The sequence below is a fragment of the Alosa pseudoharengus genome, unplaced genomic scaffold (assembly GCF_046254945.1).
Source record: "Alosa pseudoharengus isolate Yale_2024_CS ecotype anadromous, Long Island Sound unplaced genomic scaffold, YU_APseudo_1.1 YU_APseudo_1.1_scf_1, whole genome shotgun sequence".
NCBI classification, from domain to species: domain Eukaryota; kingdom Metazoa; phylum Chordata; class Actinopteri; order Clupeiformes; family Clupeidae; genus Alosa; species Alosa pseudoharengus.
In genome coordinates this window covers 3,517,135-3,534,548 of record NW_027468564.1, presented here as the reverse complement: position 1 = coordinate 3,534,548, position 17,414 = coordinate 3,517,135, and the positions used below count along the sequence as shown (strand labels likewise).

The following is a 17,414-nucleotide window of genomic DNA, read 5'->3' as shown; positions in this document are numbered from 1 at the left end:
ACCCCACACAGCAGTAGACTCCTAGGCGGATCCGCCTTCAAGTCGCCAAACCCGCGTGACTATCGCATTCGTTTTGGTGCCGCACAGAGGATCAGCTCCGCCTCCAGACGGCTCCGTAAATTCTACTGTCAAACAGCAGGTCCTGAGTGGACCCATGTCGGATCCGCGGGCGCGGACGCGCCTGTACTGTAACGGTTGAACATGACTGTACAACAAGAGCCGAGAAGAGTCATACTAGTGGATATTTTCTTTGCTGGGACACGGTTGCGCTGAACCCTCTCGAGTAAGTGATATTTATTAATATATTTCGACATTCACAATAGCTAAACATTGGCCTTTGTGGTTTTATACTTAAAACGTACTTATCATGTTTATTGATTATAATGACGTTGTTTGATATTAGGACTAACGTTAACGTTAGTGCAGACGTTTGTAATTTTGAGCAACAGGCTAAGTTAACGTTATTGTTAGCTGTGATGCTCATATGAGTCTGTAGCCTATTTGATTTAAAATGGGTTAGCAATTTCGGCAGAATATGTTATGGTAGTGTGATTTAAAAAACACACATTGTTATTTAACGTTAGTCTGGTCTTGTCTGTTTTAATGTGTTGCTGTTGTCCATAGTCCATAGTGCTACTATGCTAGCGGCATACAGCTGCTAGCTAGCATGCTGCTAGGCGCAATTGCATAAGTTATTGCTAATGTCTATTATACATATATGTTTGAGATCACGTTTGCGATGCAATCCTTGATTAAGCTGATACATTGGCACTGGTATTTCAGTCAATGAAGTCAGTGAAGCACTCGTCTGCTATGAAAGCTACCTAGCTACAACTTTAGCATGTTGACTCACTGATAATGGTTTAGCCCTAGCTTCTAGCTAGCTGTGCATTAACGTTTGCATTTTGCCAAGTTTGGTCTCATACGTAACTTTAGTGTCCTTCTGCCATCTTTGTAATGAAAGCCTCGGCATTTTAATCACTGTTTAAGTCGGTTCAGACAACTAATGGGTATTGGCGTCTGTTTGTGATTTATTATGCTAACGTAACTTAACTGTATGGAACTTGGTCCCCATCTTCTATTTTGTTTGTTCTGCAGCGTCAACTTTTATCGGCTGGATTCTACCATCTAACGTTACGATTGCCTCTGTTGGGTTCGCTTGATGAAGATACTTTCTGGGTTGTTAAAATGTAATGTGAACACATTCCCGTAGCATTCCAAAATAGACCAGAGATGCTTGTACTATATGTATATTTGGAAATTTTGGGATTGCAATAACCATAATGATATGGTTATTTAACAGCCATCGTTTCGGGGACTCTGATGAGAGTGAAGAAGAGCCAATAAATGGTGACTTTGCATCTCTGAGGTACCTTCCAACTCGCCTGGTATATCAGTTGAAGCCTCAAACCTAAGCCAATTGCACTGGCAAAGTAAGTAATAATCTCTTAACATTGAAATAACTAAATCATAATATTAATATTAGAGATATGGTTAACATTCTTAGTGCTAAAGACATTCCCCTCTCCTTGTATCTATTCCTCCAGCTCCACCATCTTGCCGAGTGCCAGGCAGCAGAGTCACTACCCCTCAACCAGGAGAAAACTGTTAAGGTAAAGACTGATCTCTGAAATAAAATTGAATACAGTGGCCCCATCTATATTAACACAGCAGTAGTCACTCTATTTCAAATCAACAGATTGCATCTGCATTACCATCTCAGATTTTCTGCATACTTCATACATTACATAAATCTCAGCCAAATATTTTGTCAGTTAAAACATCTGCATTCATGCAATATTGCCTGAAAAGTTCATTCATTATTATCAGATTGTATTGAAACACATTGATTTCAATGTCAATCCATTTATGGAGTTGATATAGATAGTGCATACCAAAATGTTGAAACATACAAATTCATGTCCAGTATGACCAGAGATTTGTTTTTGTTTGCCATTGTTTGGCCCTGTAGCTCTCAGCCTACCATGGTTAACAGATCACAACCATTTCTCTCCCTTAGCACCTCACCATGGGGCAGGACCGCAACACTCTTCACCACCTCAACTCCCTGCACCTGCACCCGCATTTAACATACGGAGAGTTACTCAAGGTAGGGACTGATCTCTGAAATATTAGTGAATAGAAAGGCCCCATGTGTATTATCAATGATGACTACCATTTAATACATTTTAACACCGCCCACCTCACTATGGGCCAGGAATGGCAGTCCCTCCTCAACTCCCTCCACCCCCACACCAGCCTTCAATGTGCAGCGAACAGAGGAGCTTTGTAAGTCATGTTTCTTTTTAAATGTAATCTCCTTAATACCTATCTCATATATTGTATTGTGTAAGCATACTTGGCTTTGGATGCTACATACCATAAACATAAACATATCTGTCTGTTTGATTACAGGTGCTGTGAGGAAAAACATGGTGACACGGTCAGCCATGGACGCTGAGGTCACCAAGCACGCAATTAGGTGTTTCAACTGGCGGTGGATCGGGCAACGAGGAGACGTGTTCCGCGTCCATCCACACAAATGGAGTAATAGGAGAAATAAGCATTAAACAATCTTTTTATTGAACTTCTTGTCATTCACCAGTTATTCATTTTCTGATATTTTAGATGTGCATAGCACAGCATTTCATTGAAGTTGTAGCCTATTAGATAAAATATTTCATGTCTGCACTGACCTAGGCTGATAAAGCACTAAATTAGGTTTTGACCTCAAAATTCATGTAGAGTAGCCTAGGCAACGTAGGCTACTTAACAAAAACAGAATAGCTTATAACCTGTAACTTTCCATAAATGTCCATTTTATATTTCCATTGAGTAGTGATCACGTTTGTACAGTAAATTGATGTCTTGACTTAAACCTTTTCTGTTAGGTTTATTGACAGTATTGTTAAGTTAAAAATACGAGGCGATGCTAATCGTAGGCCTATCTTGCTGTAGTAGCCTAGGCTAGGCCTAGTGATAGTTTTACTTTTATCCTATAGTTTATCCTATTTAATCCTACAGCAAGAACAGAAGGAATTTTGAAAATGAGATAAACGGGTCCGAAACGGACCCGGGCCAGATGAGCCTTTATGAGTCCGTTGCGGGTCCGCGGCGGATGTATGTATCAATTTGCGGGTCCCAAACGGACCCGCCGCGGAGGTAAGGTTTTAATCGCGGATGCAGCGCGGAGCCACGGCGGGTCCGCGATCCGCCTTCGTAGCGGATCCGTTCCTGAGAGCATCTGGACTCCGATACGGGTCCGTTTCGCGGGTCCGTTCCGGAGGTCGTCATACATCCGCGGAACCCTGGCTGGCAATATTGCCCATCCAGTGTCAGCAGCCCAAAGGCTTGCTGTTGCTTCCCCTTTTGACTATACAGTCCTGCCAAAATGACTTATATGTAATATGTACTTGTGTATGTAATAATGATAATAACAATATGTTCTCATACTATTCAAATAATAATATCCATAATGTGTCAAATATTTATGTATCCTATGTTTCATACAGCTGGGGTCAAACTGACCCCAAGGAACATCAATGTACAAAATATTTGTACAGGGCATTGAAAACAAATTATTGTACAAATTTCATGCTAACTCTGTTGTACCCTTCAATTGAGGAAAAGTCATGAAACATGAAGCAAAAAAAAAGTGAACCATATATTTTATGATGTTAAACGTTGCTTAAATTGACCCCATGGATAACATGAGGGTTACATTTACCAGCTGACTCATAGGAAAAAGACCCAACTGAATGGCCAAATATTCAGTGTCATTTTCTAATTCATTTGTCCTGTTAACACATTTGTTTTTGCATAGGTGTCCAAACCTGAAAGGGCTGTGATGTTGAGAATTCATGCTTATGAAGCATTTTAATTACTACAAACCATAGTGGGACAGCCGATGGCCTACTGGTTAGCGCTTCAGACCGGTTCGAACCCCGACCAGTAAGCACGGCTGAAGTGCCCTTGAGCAAGGCACCTAACCCCTCACTGCTCCCCGAGCGTTGTTGCAGGCAGCTCACTGCGCCGGGATTAGTGTGTGCTTCACCTCGCTGAGTGTGTTTCACTAATTCACGGATTGGGATAAATGCAGAGACCAAATTTCCCTCATGGGATCAAAAGAGTATATATACTATACTTATATATATACTTAAGAAATTCTTATTACCATAAGCCAACTGTTGCATACTTGTGTAATTCTTATGATAATAACATGATATTGAATCAGGGAGACACAGATACTAAATGGTATTTAATAAACAATTCAACACCTAATGTACAACGTCAGACCTAAGTCCAGGGGACGTTTAAACATAACAAATATGCTCCATCCACAACAATGTGTATTATATGGGGTGTTGGATTAGCTACAAGCCTACAATCTGACTGCTGACAGAGCAAAGGTTTTCTTGACACAAAATGTACTTGAAATCCGATTCGGCCAATCATACAGTACCCTCCAGAATGATTGGCACCTCTGCTAAAGTTGACTAAAAACCGGTATAAAAAATAATCTGTTGGTGATTTATTGTAATCGCACAATGAAAGAAAAAAAAAAAGAAAAATCCAACCTTGAAGGGAAGCAAGTTTATTTTGAGGAAAATATTTTTAACAAAAACACATTTGCTTTGGTTTACATACATCCAGACTGATGTGTTACAGTTGTGGCTTCTCTCCAGTGTGTATTAGCATGTGGGTTTTAAGTTGTGGAATTCGAGCAAAAGCTTTTCCGCACTGGATACATTTATGAGGCTTATTATTGCCAGTGTGTATTAGCATATGGGTTTTAAGATATTGAATTAGTGCAAAAGCTTTTCCGCACTGGATACATACATGAGGCTTCTCGCCAGTGTGTATTAGCATGTGGGTTTTAAGATGTGGAATTCGAGCAAAAGCTTTTCCGCACTGGATACATTTATGAGGCTTATTATTGCCAGTGTGTATTAGCATATGGGTTTTAAGATATTGAATTAGTGCAAAAGCTTTTCCGCACTGGATACATACATGAGGCTTCTCGCCAGTGTGTATTAGCATGTGGGTTTTAAGATGTGAAAGGCGTAGAAAAGCTTTTTCGCACTGGCTACATTTATGAAGCTTCTCACCAGTGTGTAACAACATATGGGTTTTAAGATTTCCTATATGTGAAAAAGTTCTTTCACAGAGGACACATTTATGAGGCTTTTCTCCAGTATGTATAAGCATGTGCTGCTTCAGATATGTGGCTCTCGTGAAAGCTTTTCCACACTGGGCACATTTATGAGGCTTCTCTCCAGTGTGTATTCGCATGTGGGTGTTAAGTGACGATATGCATGAATAAGATTTTTCACACTGGGCACATTTGTGTGGGTTCTCTCCAGTGTGTATTAGCATGTGGGTTTTAAGATGTGTCATTTGTGAAAAAGCTTTCCCACACTGGGTACATACATTAGGCTTCTCTCCAGTGTGTGTAAGTATGTGGCGGTTACGCGACGTGCATGTAGAAAATGTTTTTTCACAATGCGCACATTTATGAGGCTTCTCACCAGTATGTATGAACATATGGGATTTAAGATGTGAAATCATATAAAAATCTTTTCCACACTGGGTACATATATAAGGCCTCTCTCCAGTATGCGTTTTCATGTGGGTGGCAAGTGACGATATGCGTGGATAAGCTTTTCCACACTGCTTACATTTATGAGGCTTCTCTCCTGTGTGTGTCAACATGTGTTTTTTAAGATTTGAAATGCGTAGAAAAGCTCTTCCACATAATACACATTTATGAGGCTTCTCTCCAGTATGTGTAAGTTTGTGGCGGTTACGCGACATGCATGTAGAAAATTTTTTTTCACAATGCGCACATTTATGAGGCTTCTCACCAGTGTGTACTCGCAAATGGGTTTTAAGTTGTTGAATTTGTGAAAAGTCTTTTCCACACTGGGTACATTTATGAGGCTTCTCTCCAGTGTGTATTAGCATATGGGTTTTTAGATGTGGAACTTGTGAAAAAGCTTTTCCACATTGTACGCATTCATGAGGCTTCTTTCCCGTGTGAGATACAATATGACTACTAAGATGAGAAGCTTGTGAGAATGCTTTTCCACACTGGGAACATTTATGCTGCCTTTTGCTGCTAGTGTTCTGCTTTTCATTCACCCTAACAGAGTGTGTTTGCTGGTGTTTCTTGAGTTCTTTCAGGGTTGTGAAACTCTTCCTGCAGACAGTGCAGTGGTGCAGCCTTCCTTTGAGTTGCAGGTTGAGTTCATTGTTCTGTCCATGGATCTTCTGTTGTGTTGTATCTGGATCGTATTCTGATACACCTGGAAGAGTTACAGAATGGATTTAGAATGACAGACAGATGTTCCATTATGACAGACACAAGTGTTAAAGTGTGTCCTAACAGGAACCGAATGAGCAATTTTCTTGTAGCATTCAATGCAATCTGTGTACACTGCATCTGACAAATATGCCTTTTTATTACACGGCTCTTCAAATGATGTAGAAATGCTCCACTCACTTGAACTGGACTGATTTGAAAACTGAATGTATGAACGTCTCTTTTTCTCTGGTCATTCCCCCCCCCCCCCCCCCCCGTCACTGTTTTGAATAGAAACGCTTCCAACACGCTTGCGTGTGCCATGAAAAATAGGCGCAAGTCCTATAGACCCTTTCAAGAGAGTTCCATTATCAGCATCATAGTTGGCCCCACAAGGCTTCCGTTTTAACATTCCATATGTTATCTTAATGCAGAGGAAGTAGATTGGGAACCAAATAGAACGTTCAAGCATTGTTTTTGTTTTTATTGTTGAAAGGGTCTATAGACCCTTTCAAGAGAGTTCCATTATCAGCATCATAGTTGGCCCCACAAGGCTTCCGTTTTAACATTCCATATGTTATCTTAATGCAGAGGAAGTAGATTGGGAACCAAATAGAATGTTCAAGCATTGTTTTTGTTTTTATTGTTGAAAGGGTCTATTCCTAGCACGCACGCTTTTTCAGCGTGACTCGAGCTGCGCCTGGCACGTGCCATGTGTTCCCTTCTCCTGCCCGTTCCTCTTGCGATGATGCAGGATGAGCTTTCTCATCCGCTCCAGGGCCAGAGCTTCACCGCTCTGGGGTAAACACCCTGACCCTTCACAAGTGCTCACAGTTCTCTCTCCAGTGAGCAAACAGTCGAATGGCTCGTTCGTGTTTATTGTCCTTAGGCGTACAACATATATAACAGTGGGCATAGAAAGTAAAAGTAGACTATTAAACTCTGACAACTATACTGCCTCAAGTGCTGCGTCTGTTTACCGCTAAGCCTCACACACTACTTCCGCACTACGTTACCCACAATACGGACATTACCTCAACCAAGAGCAATCTAGTGGCGAGCGCAGCGCATGCCGCATGCAATGTCAAGTCCCCTTTATCAAGACAAATCTGCTCACTTAACGTCAGAAGTCTTAAAATAAGTCCAACTCTTCTTAAATTAAGTCGAATAATTTTACGAGAAACCACTAGGTAAGTCTCTACTGAAAACAATACCATCTAGATTTTTTTGAGCTTTATATAAAATGAACAACACATGGTTAGATTTTCTGAGATAAGGGATTCACATCTAAAAGGGGGATCTGAAAGGACTTAGGACCTACTTTGCAGCAGATAATCGAGTTCTTGTTCATCATCTTCAATCTTCACTTCGATCTCTGCGGTTGTCTGTTGTGTTTCATTGTAAACATTGGTCTCTGTAACGTCTGTTTCAGCTTTACAGTGAAGCTCTGCAACGGGCTTTTCATCTTCATCTGGACATGAAATCATATGACCACATTCCTCCTCTTTTATATCTTCTTCTTTCACCATCACGCTCGGCGGGTCAAGCTGCCGCGTGTCAGTAACGTTACAGGCAGAACTAAACGAAAGTCCGAGATCCATGTTCCCAACGGACCAAAGATGATCCCATCCAAAGTTTTCTACAGCCTGGTCAAAGCAACACAAAAACAAAAGGTGGCCTTTCAAGAACTTTTCTCGTTTTAAATAAAATATTAGAAAACAACATTATCTATTACTTCAATACTTGGCACATGGTTTACTTCCATTGATCACTTTCCCATATTCGAGCAGTTTAACTTAAGAAATCGACCTGTTTGTTTGTAACGTAGCATAGACATTTAACGAGCATACAGTACCTCAAGCAAGTCCACGTACTCCACACACACTGTTCTGCTCGCGGAGATCTGCTGATCTGGTGTTTATGTAGGATAAGACGTGAAACCGCGTTCATCTTCTCAAAATCGAGCATTCTTGACCAACGTCGCGGATGATACCGCCTAACTAACAGTCTTTACTCCAGTGGTAAATAGAAATAACTCGTGGACAGTGATTGGCAAACCAAGCAGACAACTATACATTACTGCCACCGACGGGAATGGAGTGTCACTGCAGGGCTTTTTTTGGCTTGTTTAAATATTGTATGCATTCTCTGGATTAGATAGATAGATAGATAGATAGACAACACACTGGCAGCCGAATGTTCTTGTTTTCAGACAAAATAAGTCAGTCTTCTTAAATAAAGTCAAATGATTTCACAAGAAAGCGCTAGGTAAGTGTCTTTAAACTGAAAACAATACAAACTATTTTTTTTATCTTGATATAATATTAATAATCTTGGTTAGAGTTTATTAGATAAGCAGTTTTTGCAGTGTGATAGTTCCTCCAATTATCACACAGATGCTCGGCGTCTGGTCAATCCCACTGTCCAATTCACTCCCTGAGATGGCGGGCTTCCCTGGAAATGACTTGTTAGGGGTGTTTGTCCAACAAACGTCTAGCTTTTCACTGAAATCAGCCCATTATGAAGTGCCGTGCTTCTATGTTTTTTTTTATTAATTTTTTTGGGGGGCTTTTTATGCCTTTAATTTGATAGGACAGTGGAGAATGACAGGAAGTGAGTGGGAGAGAGAGTCGGGGTGGGATCCGGAAAGGACCACGGGGCGGGAATCGAACCGGCGTACGGTGCAGGTGCCCCAGCCATTTGCGCCACAGCTGGGGCCTTCTATGGGTTTTTGAATGGATCATGGCAGCAGATTAATTATGTAGCCTATGGGAAAAAAATTATATTAGACGACTAGCGAAAACTTACTGCTGAACTAACTAGCCATGAAGTTCTAGGATACTCTAGTAGGAATAGTCAAGTCAAGTTTACTTTTTTTTTTTTCTTCAAGTTTTTTTCTCCTCCTCCTGCTCAAGCGAGTAGGACGCATTTCCAGTGTTGGGAGTAATGCGTTACAAAGTAACGAAGTATTTTTGTAAATCCAGTAACGCAATTACAATTACTGAAATTTCAAAGAGTTCGTTACTTGTGTTACTCTGTTGATCTTGAATGAACGACTGCAGACAAGATGCACATTTGCTGCTTTGTCTCCCGACCTTAGCTGTGTTTCCAGCGATTGTGTTTCATGTTTAGATTGCAGATGCATTCTTTACAGTTAATAGGAGCCTCCTCACATTCCTCCTTATTTCGGATTTATGCTAAAACACACAAGAGTGTATTAAGCTACAATTTAAATGGGCATCTTAAAAGCCTTTTCCCTTTCGTTTCCACCTTGTAAGCTCCACTACAGTAAAAGCGCATTGTTGTTTATCTCCGCTCTTTTTCGCCTATTGCGCAAAAGCCTCGTTATATCAATTTCTCATTCTTACAACATAGCCGCCACAACACCAATAGGCTACGGTAGCCTACATATAGCCTTGGCACAAGCAAGCACACGTTTAACTCGAGAGGAAAATGCAGATTTCACTTACCAGATAAAGAAACCTCCAAATAGCCTACCGTACGTAACAGCGACTTGAGTTATTTGCACAGTAGGCTATGTTTACATCGGAATTGACGTCCATGGTGTTATGGATTCAATTGTCTGCGACAGAACATGCAACTTCTCTCTGGAACACCTTATCAGCTGAAGAGTAACCTTCTGCATAGTGCGCGACAATCCCAAACTCTCGGATGCATTAGAACTTATTTCGGTAGGTCAGCACTTGTGCAGCGCAGGCTTTTCCCAAACTGGTGGTGCTTAAAATGCTATATAATACAACTGTGTTCAAAGCAGGATGAGGATAACCTAAGGTTATGTGAGTGTGAGCAGACAATAACTGCTTTGAAAATAGGCCATTTAACATTGTTTCCAATTACATCCCATTGAACGAATCCCATGTAGCCTACAGAAGGATTGCAATAATAATGATAATAATAACTTATTACTATATTGCAGAAGGCAAGTAGTAGGCAAGCAGTAGGCAGTGTACTGTACATATCTATCAAACCACCTAGATGGTGAGGGTGGTGCAAAACAAGGTCAGGGAGGCCTTCATGCATTGTAGAATGTTTTGTGGTCAGAAAAAGTTTGAGAACTCATGCACAAGGCTATTGATTTGAAGGCCCATTGAAACTACAATAAATAGGTCCAAAAATTAGGTTTATTGTGTGTGTGACTGTTCAGTACTGTTCATATTGACATTTTAAAAGCAGACTTAAAAGTAACTCAAAAGTTACTTTCTCTAGTAACTAATTACTTTTGATATACAGTAATTGGTAACGTAATTGAATTACTTTTGAAAGAAGTAACTAGTAACTGTAACTAATTACTAATTTTCAGTAACTTGCCCAACACTGCGCATTTCACACTGCTCCTGCTTCAACTACCCTTTTAGCAATTTCCATTCTTTCTCATTCTTTTATTTCATTTACAAGCTAGTTTAGCAAAGACAGTGAAACCAGTACATTTAGATCTGAAACTTTAGTGGTTAGTTTTTTACTTTAAATGAGCCAGCCAAGTCAACGAGCAAAAACTGAACGGCAATTCACCTTGAAGTTGGATTAAAACAAAATGCACTCCTCCGGCCAGAGACCCAGGAGATCATGCCGAAAATGTACTGAGCTAGAACAGAGGATTTCTACTTTGGAATGAACTACAAGAGGCATCTCATGAAGTGAGTACAGCAACTACTGGAAATGCAGAGAATGTAACCCAGCAGTCTAATGTCACTGCTAATAGAGCAGATGAATGCATCAACCTCACAAAATGAAATGTGAGTACAGAGCCTTGGCACAGGCAAGGTGCCAGACCAAAAAACAAGAAACGTAATACAAGAACTGTCCTTACCTCAACACCAGTAAATTCAGATGTTAAAACTTCAGGCCTCGTATCAGAAATACAGACAGATCAGCAAACTACTACAGGGCTTGTGGTCCTAAGGGAAGCCCACAGCCCCTAACACTATGGAACAGATTTGAATGCCTCCGGGACGTGAGAGAGGAATTTCCCAGGGAACAGATCCAAAGCAGGCAGCGAGTAAACCACAACAATAGAAAGATGGACACAGACAAGAAGCAGCACTCGGCACCTGTTCATCCCACAATCCTCGTTCTAGGCGACTCTGCTGTGAGACTTTTAAATGGGGAAAGGATGATTGTATGTTATTTTCCAAATGCTTCCGTGTCTGACACAAAAAACAAGCTTGCAGAACTGGTGTCGAAATATGCAACTATCAAGCGCATCATTGTGCATGTTGGAGCAAATGACATCTACAGAGAACAGCTGTATGTCAAAGAAGATTTCAAGGAACTTCTCTCAGCCGTATATGAGCTTGGAATACAAATTTTCATCAGTGGCCCACTCCCAGCAGAGGGAAGCTTTGTATTTTCCAGACTATTCAGTTTAAACACCTGGCTCGCAAAAACATGCTTTTCAGTTGGAATTCATTTTATTGACAATTTTAACCTTTTTTGGAATCGCAGGGAATACTTCAGACCAAATAGTACAGAGCTGAGTTGGACTGGGGCCAAGATCTTAACCGAATACTATCACCTCTCTCTCCTGCACCCAACATTTTTTCTGCCAACCTTGAGCCGAGCCTCTGATAAGCGCTCAGTGGCCATACAGACAGAACAAGTGGATGACATCAACATCTCAGCTAAACCAAAACACTCTGCACAGGCTGAAACAGAGATATGCCCAACCCCCCCTGCTGTGGGGCCCTCTGGTAATCACCCGGTAGCCTCCACTGAAATGCAGACCTTGGAGAAACATAAACAACCAGCTCAATGCCAAGCCATGTCCACTGGACAAGATAAGATGGGTGCCGTTAAAATTACTCAAAGTCAATCACTGGCGTCAAACTCCCTGGAATCTCAGCAAACAAATGGATGCGATGAGCATGAGGAGATAGCCCCTCAGCAGCTTTGATAGGTGCTATCAGAAAGGAAGGGTCATGTAACACCAGTACCCATCTCCGTCGACTCCTTGTCACCACAAAGACACAACGACTTGGAATACACTACTGGAATACATGCTGAAAGCGGAGCGTCTGCAACAAACTCCCCAGGGCCTCAGCAGGTAGATGGAGACTCTGAACCAATATTCAACCCCATCTTCCTTGATTTCCCATCACCACCTACATCCAATCACGTCCCCACCCAATCAAACTCTCCAGGCCACACAAAGCCCCCTGTATATCCATCCTCATCCCAACACCCCCCCACCCGCTCAAACTCCCCAGGATCCCCTGTATACCCATCACCATCCCCACCCCAGCACATGATTTTCCCTGCAAGAATGGAAGGACTGCTGCCAGTAGCCCTGCAACTTGTTAGTAGCCCAAGACCTTCAACTGTATACCCATCAACATCCCACCTTGTTGGTAAACCAAGACCTTCAACTGTATACCCATCAACATCCCACCTTGTTGGTAGACCAAGACCTTCAACTGTATACCCATCAACATCCCACCTTGTTGGTAGACCAAGACCTTCAACTGTATACCCATCAACATCCCACCTTGTTGGTAAACCAAGACCTTCAACTGTATACCCATCAACATCCCACCTTGTTGGTAAACCAAGACCTTCAACTGTATACCCATCAACATCCCACCTTGTTGGTCAGCTGGCATATAGCAGCTGCAGTGGACAATTATTTGATGATGATGATGATGATGATGATGACTGTATTGTATGATATTCTCAGGGTCCCTGCAATATAAATGGTACTGACAGTAGTCTTGAGAACATGCCGGGACCCAGTAAGCCCATGACATTCTCTATTCCTGTATTGACAAGAAATAGAACACAAATGCATCGAGCTTATAGGGTAAACCAGTCCAATCTCCTACCCGTACCAATTCAACCTCAGATTTCCCCCATGGACCATTTTCCCCCAACACTTACAGCAAATCTAGCACTCTTAAATATCAGATCTCTTTCAAACAAATCATTCTTAATTAATGATCTAATTTGCACACACAACCTTGATTTTTTTACTTTTAACTGAGACATGGTTAGATCAAGCAAACAGTGCTGCTACTCTCATTGAATCAGCTCCCCCAAATTTCAGTTTTTTGTGTGCTACCAGAGCAAATAAAAGAGGTGGGGGGATAGCCACAATTTTTAAGACGTCTTTTCAGTGCAATCAGTCGTCATTCGGTGACTTTACTTCATTTGAATATCTGTGTGCACGCATTAAGTCTTCTCCTCAGATTTTATTACTGACAATTTACAGGCCTCCAAAACATTCAGCAAAAGTTTTTCTTGAAGAGCTAGGTGAACTGCTATCAGTCGTTTGCATAGAGTTTGACTGTCTTATTATATCAGGGGATCTAAACTTGCATGTGGATAACCCTGAAAACAATTACGCCAAGGAATTCATTGCACTAATCGATACTTTCTCCCTAACACAGCATGTGCAGGGGCCAACACACTCTCTCGGCCATACCCTCGACCTTGTTATCACAAAGGGTCTCGATGTCTCTACAGCTGTTAAAGACCTGGCCTTATCTGATCATTTCTGCGTGTTCTTTGATGTGTCTATGTCCCCACACACTCAAAACACAGCTATGATTGTAAAAAGGAGAATCATAAATGATAAATGATGATGATGAGCAAGCACTTTCACTAAAGTCAAGTCAACTGTCAGACTCTGTAGAAGACTTATTTGATCACTTTAATGCAAAAATGGCAAACATTATGGATGACATTGCTCCATTACAATTCAAGAAAGTTAAGGACAAACAGAAAGCACCATGGAGGCAAAATCCAGCAGTTAAACTTCTAAAAAGAGAGTGTAGGAAGACTGAAAGAAAATGGCGTAAATACAAACTTCAGATCCACTATGAAATCCATAAAGAGATGCTCCGCACATATAACTCTGAAATATGCAAAGCAAGACAGTCCTTTTTTTCTAACATTATCAATAGAAGTTCAAATAACACTCGTATTCTATTTTCAACTGTTGATAAATTAACAAATCCCCCCTCACAATTAGCACCTGAACTTCTCTCAACTAATAAATGCAATGAGTTTTCATCGTAAAATTGACAAAATCAGACTCAACATATCTGCTCAATTACAAATTCAACAACCTGAACTTCCAGCAACAAACAGAGGGAAACTAAACTTAATGTCAGAGTTGATAACTTCAAAACTGTTTTTCATCTCATAGCGGCGGATGTCCTTCAAATTGTAAATGTATCACTGCTGTCTGGCACTTTTCCTAAGTCACTGAAAACAGCTGTTGTAAAGCCACTTCTCAAGAAGAATAACCTGGATGCCTCCATGCTAAACAATTACAGGCCCATATCCAATCTACCTTTTATTGGCAAAATTATTGAAAAAGTAGTCTTTAATCAATTAACCACCTTCCTAACATCAAATGGGTATTTTGATTACTTTCAGTCTGGTTTTCGGGCAAATCACAGCACTGAAACAGCTCTCATTAAAGTTTCCAATGACATACGCCTGAACACAGATTCAGGTAAAACATCAGTCCTAGTGCTACTGGACCTTAGTGCCGCATTTGACACTGTTGATCACAATATTTTACTACACAGACTAGAAAACTGGGTTGGATTTACAGGCATAGTTATCAGCTGGCTAAAATCATATCTACAAGAAAGGAGCTTCTTTGTTGCCATTGGAAACTGTACCTCAACACCAACGTCCTTGTCCTGTGGTGTTCCCCAGGGGTCGATCTTAGGACCACTATTATTCAACCTCTATATGCTCCCACTTGGACAAATCATCCAAAATAACTTGATTTCATATCATAGCTATGCAGATGACACACAAATTTACTTAGCTCTGTCACCAAACGACTATGGTCCTCTTGAATCTATGTGTCAGTGTATAGAACAAATCAACACCTGGATGTCTCAAAATGTTCTTCAGCTGAACAAAGAAAAAACTGAAGTAATTATATTTGGTAAAAAGGAGGAAAGACTTAGGGTTGCCAGTCTCCTTGACACAAAAGGGTTGAAGGCAAAGGATACAGTTAAAAATGTATTGGTGTATTCATTGACAGTGATCTAAATTTCAACAGCCACATGAAAGGGACAACTAAATCAGCTTTTTACCACCTCAAAAATATTGCCAGACTCAGAGGGCTGATGTCAAAATATGTCAAAATATGTCAAAATATGACTCATTCTCATTCATGCATTTATCTCCAGCAGGGTTGATTACTGCAATGGACTGTTCACAGGCCTTCCTAAAAAGACTATTAAACAGCTTCAGATGATACAAAATGCAGCAGCTAGGATTCTAACAAAAACTAAAAGAACTGACCACATTACTCCAATTCTTAAGTCCTTGCACTGGCTTCCAGTAAGTCACAGAATTGACTTTAAAGCTCTATTGCTTGTTTATAAATCAGTAAATGGAGCAGGACCTAAATACCTGTCAGACATGCTTCAGCAGTACACACCTTCGCGTCCTCTCAGGTCCCAGGTGAAAAACCTGCTAGTAAAACCTACTGTTAGAACTAAACATGGTGAAGCAGCTTTTACCTGCTATGCGGCTCAGCTGTGGAATCAACTTTCGGATGACATCAAAAAGGCCCCAACTGTAGCCAGTTTTAAATCTAGACTTAAAACCAAACTGTTCTCAGATGCTTTCTGCTAACTGTACCGAGTTACAAATTCTGAATCTGCCTTGATAATTATTCTACTTTATCTTTTATTACTTTTTTTTACTACTTTTGCCTTTGTTTTTTGCTTACTAATTATCCTTTATTTTAAAATTATTTTACCTTGTGTTTTATGTTTTCTTTTTATTATGATCTTTACCTTTTAACTATTCTTTGACTATATTGCCTTTCTATGCTTTTTATTTGTTATTATTGTTTGGTTTTGTTTATGTAAAGCACATTGAATGACCTCTGTGTATGAAATGCGCTATATAAATAAACTTGACTTGACTTGATATAGCACATTTCAAACACAGAGGTCATTCATTGTGCTTTACATAAACAAAAGAAAACAGGAATAGCTAATGAAAGCATATAAGTCCAATGGTCAAATAATAGTTTAAAAAGTAAAGAATAAAAAAGACACAAACACAAAACACACAAGGTAATGTTACATGAAAGCATAAAAGGGCAATAGTTTAAAAGTGTTTAAAAAGTAATAATTAAAAGACATAAAAAAACAACATAGAATGATTACAGTGATAATGATACTAAGCACCCAGTGAACGACAGCACTCTATGGAGATTCTTAAAATAGTCCCAATCTGTGCGTGCACACATATTTTCTTAGACAGAGTCTTCAATTAACCTAACATTACTTAATCCACTGGCAGATCAATTTACTTGTTTTTATGTCTTAATTTAAGAAGATTTTGACTTATTTTAAGTCAAATAATCTTATTAGAAAGCTCAAAGTAAGTATCTTCATACTAAAAACAATACTAACTAGATTTTTTAAAAATCTTAATATAAGATTATAACACTTGGTAATATATCATTTTTTGCAGTGAATAGTCCCAATCTGTGCGTGTACAAATATTTTGGACCACAGGCCTTGAGAGTCTCCCTCGTGGAATATTATCACCCAAATAGTTAACACTCAAATAGAGAAACCTGGAACAGCTGTAACTCTTGAGCCGTAACACTCTGATTATACCCGATCTGTCTATTCTGTTAGAATGGCAGGGCAACTACTGCACAGAATCCCCCTTTGTCCAACTAAGGACAGCAATACTATAAGGAACAAGTACTAGTGGGTAATGAGGATCTTACCAGATAGATAGATAGATAGATAGATTGATATAGATAGATAGGTAGATTGATAGATACCTATAGATAGATAGATAGGTAGATTGATAGATACCTATAGATAGATAGATAGATTGATAGATACCCATCTATAGATACTATATAGATCTATCTATCTATCTATCTATCTATCTATGTGGGAAGATCCTCATTACCCAGCTCACAGAGCACTCGGAATGAGTACCATAAACCGGACTCAGAGATGCTACCAAAATTGCCTTAAACAGACAACCACAAAGCAGTACAAAATCACATCCAGGACGACGTGACACACATAAACATCACCCATGGGCCAGAAATTATAAAATTTTAGCTGAAAGACTTTCCCCAGATAAACATGTG

General features: G+C 40.1%; 1 protein-coding gene and 1 long non-coding RNA gene across 2 annotated transcripts; one reads left to right on the top strand and one right to left on the bottom strand.

Annotated features, from left to right (window-relative positions):
* Nucleotides 1-212: 212 nt before the first annotated feature.
* LOC143121200 (uncharacterized) lies at nt 213-2,256 on the top strand. The gene is made up of 5 exons (XR_012986432.1): nt 213-283; nt 1,304-1,433; nt 1,548-1,613; nt 2,021-2,110; nt 2,219-2,256. It is a non-coding gene; the product is annotated as an uncharacterized LOC143121200 (long non-coding RNA).
* Nucleotides 2,257-4,589: 2,333 nt separating this feature from the next.
* LOC143121088 (uncharacterized) lies at nt 4,590-8,327 on the bottom strand. The gene is made up of 3 exons (XM_076281481.1): nt 8,157-8,327; nt 7,623-7,947; nt 4,590-6,305 (listed from the first exon to the last, which is right to left on the bottom strand). The coding sequence occupies exons 2-3, from the start codon at nt 7,900-7,902 to the stop codon at nt 4,663-4,665; spliced, it is 1,923 nt and encodes a 640-aa protein (XP_076137596.1). The 5' UTR covers nt 7,903-7,947; nt 8,157-8,327; the 3' UTR covers nt 4,590-4,662.
* Nucleotides 8,328-17,414: the final 9,087 nt, after the last annotated feature.